Below are 1,618 nucleotides of genomic sequence, written 5' to 3' on the forward strand. Positions count from 1 at the left end.
TCTCTTCCACTTTCTCTAAAAAGCAATGGAAAAATATTCTTAAGTGATTAAAAATACATCAGAGATGTGGTCTTGGTGCATCACATACACACACATGTACACACACTCCTTTATTCCCATCGTGGCCCTTCTTGTCTCCATGCACACCCTCTCCCTGTGTCACCACTGAGAGGAGGGAGCTATCGCCCCTGGTCCCCTCGCCTGGTCTGAGGAAAGGCATGGCCTCCAGACCCTGAGGGCTCTTGTGGGACCTGCACCCCAGGGTGCCTCTGCCCCTGGCCCATCTGGTAAGAATCCAGGACGGGCTGTGTCTTCCAGGATGTTTGTCTCTGAGTGGCCCCGAGCACGTGATGGGCACCGTGGGGGGATCGCTGAGCGTGCAGTGTCAGTACGAGAAGGAGTTCAAGGAAAATAACAAATACTGGTGTAAAAGCCCATGTTTGGCATCGCTGAGGACGAAGATTGTGGAGACCACAAAGTCAGAGAGAGAAGTGAGGAGCGGCCGTGTGTCCATCAGGGACCATCCAGCAACCCTCACCTTCACAGTGACCTTGGAGAGCCTCACAGAGAGCGATGAAGGCACATACAGGTGTGGGATCCATAGACCATGGACAGAAGGACTGATAGACCTCACCTTCCCGGTTGAGGTGTCTGTGTCCCCAGGTGAGTCACACACACCCTCCCCTCGCCCCAGCTCCAGGCTGCCTGACCTGTACCTGGTCACCCGCTGGTCAGGACAGACATGGAATTGAAGAGCTGGGTGAAGTGGGGGTCAGTGATCAGGACACAGCGTGTGTGGGTGTTATCTGGGCACAGGTGTGTCCTCCACACACACACGCACGCACGCACGTATGCACGCAGTCTGTTCCTGACCCCTTCGGAGCCCAGGCCCTGACTGAGTCTCAGGCCTGGATGGCTCCTGAGGCATCACCCTCACAGCCGTGGTCCTGGGGGCCTGCAGCTGCCATGAGACAGGCCCAGAGGAGCCCCAGGTCCCTGTGTGGGGCCCCTGTGATGTTCTGGGGCCTCCCTTCCCTTCAGGCTGACCCTGTCCCTCCCCGTTTTTCTCTGATGCCTTGTAGCCAGAGGAGGGAACCCAGAGGAGCCCCTGAAAAAACCTCCCTCAGGAAGGAGAGGAAAGATGATCACGTGGTGCTCAGGTGCTATGGCCCCAGCTCCCTGCCTGCTCTCTGCACAATTCTCTCCACCAGGTCACTGTGTTGTTGCCTGAGAGCCCAGTGAAGATCACCTTCCTGCTGACGGTGGCTCTGGCTGCTCACTTCCTCCTTGTAGTTCTGGGTTTCTCCCTCTCACATGGGATGTTCCCTCACTGGCCTTTGTGTCTTGCTATTTAAGAGGGAGAAACTGGAAACCCCAGAACCTCTGGCTGAGGGAAGAGGAGGGGTTTGTCCCCGTGCCTTTGTGTCAGGCCATGGTCTATGGGGTCCACCTGGTGTGTGTCTCTCTAGATCAGGGGTGGGGAACGTCCGGCCCGAGGGCTGTATAAGGCCCAGGAAATCATTGGGTCTGGCCCTGCCAAGGCATTAGGGGTGAGTGAATGAAACGCTTGGCCAAACAGAACAGGCTAATGTTTAAGTTGATGATTTTGTGGGCCTTC

General features: G+C 56.4%; 1 protein-coding gene across 1 annotated transcript; it reads left to right on the plus strand.

Annotated features, from left to right (window-relative positions):
* Window positions 1-284: 284 nt before the first annotated feature.
* On the plus strand, window positions 285-1,427 carry LOC106727510 (CMRF35-like molecule 6). Its single transcript, XM_014546261.1, has 2 exons — window positions 285-663; window positions 1,212-1,427. Exons 1-2 carry the CDS (start codon window positions 351-353, stop codon window positions 1,229-1,231), a joined length of 333 nt encoding a protein of 110 aa, XP_014401747.1. The 5' UTR covers window positions 285-350; the 3' UTR covers window positions 1,232-1,427.
* Window positions 1,428-1,618: the final 191 nt, after the last annotated feature.

This window comes from Myotis brandtii, unplaced genomic scaffold, assembly GCF_000412655.1.
Source record: "Myotis brandtii unplaced genomic scaffold, ASM41265v1 scaffold43986, whole genome shotgun sequence".
Taxonomy (NCBI): Eukaryota; Metazoa; Chordata; class Mammalia; order Chiroptera; family Vespertilionidae; genus Myotis; species Myotis brandtii.

Coding starts and splice junctions, on each gene's coding strand:
- LOC106727510 (XM_014546261.1), top strand. CDS start 351: ATGGGCACCGTGGGGGGATCGCTGAGCGTGCAGTGTCAGTACGAGAAG. Junction 664..1,211: donor TGAGGTGTCTGTGTCCCCAG/GTGAGTCACACA, acceptor TCTCTCCACCAG/GTCACTGTGTTGTTGCCTGA.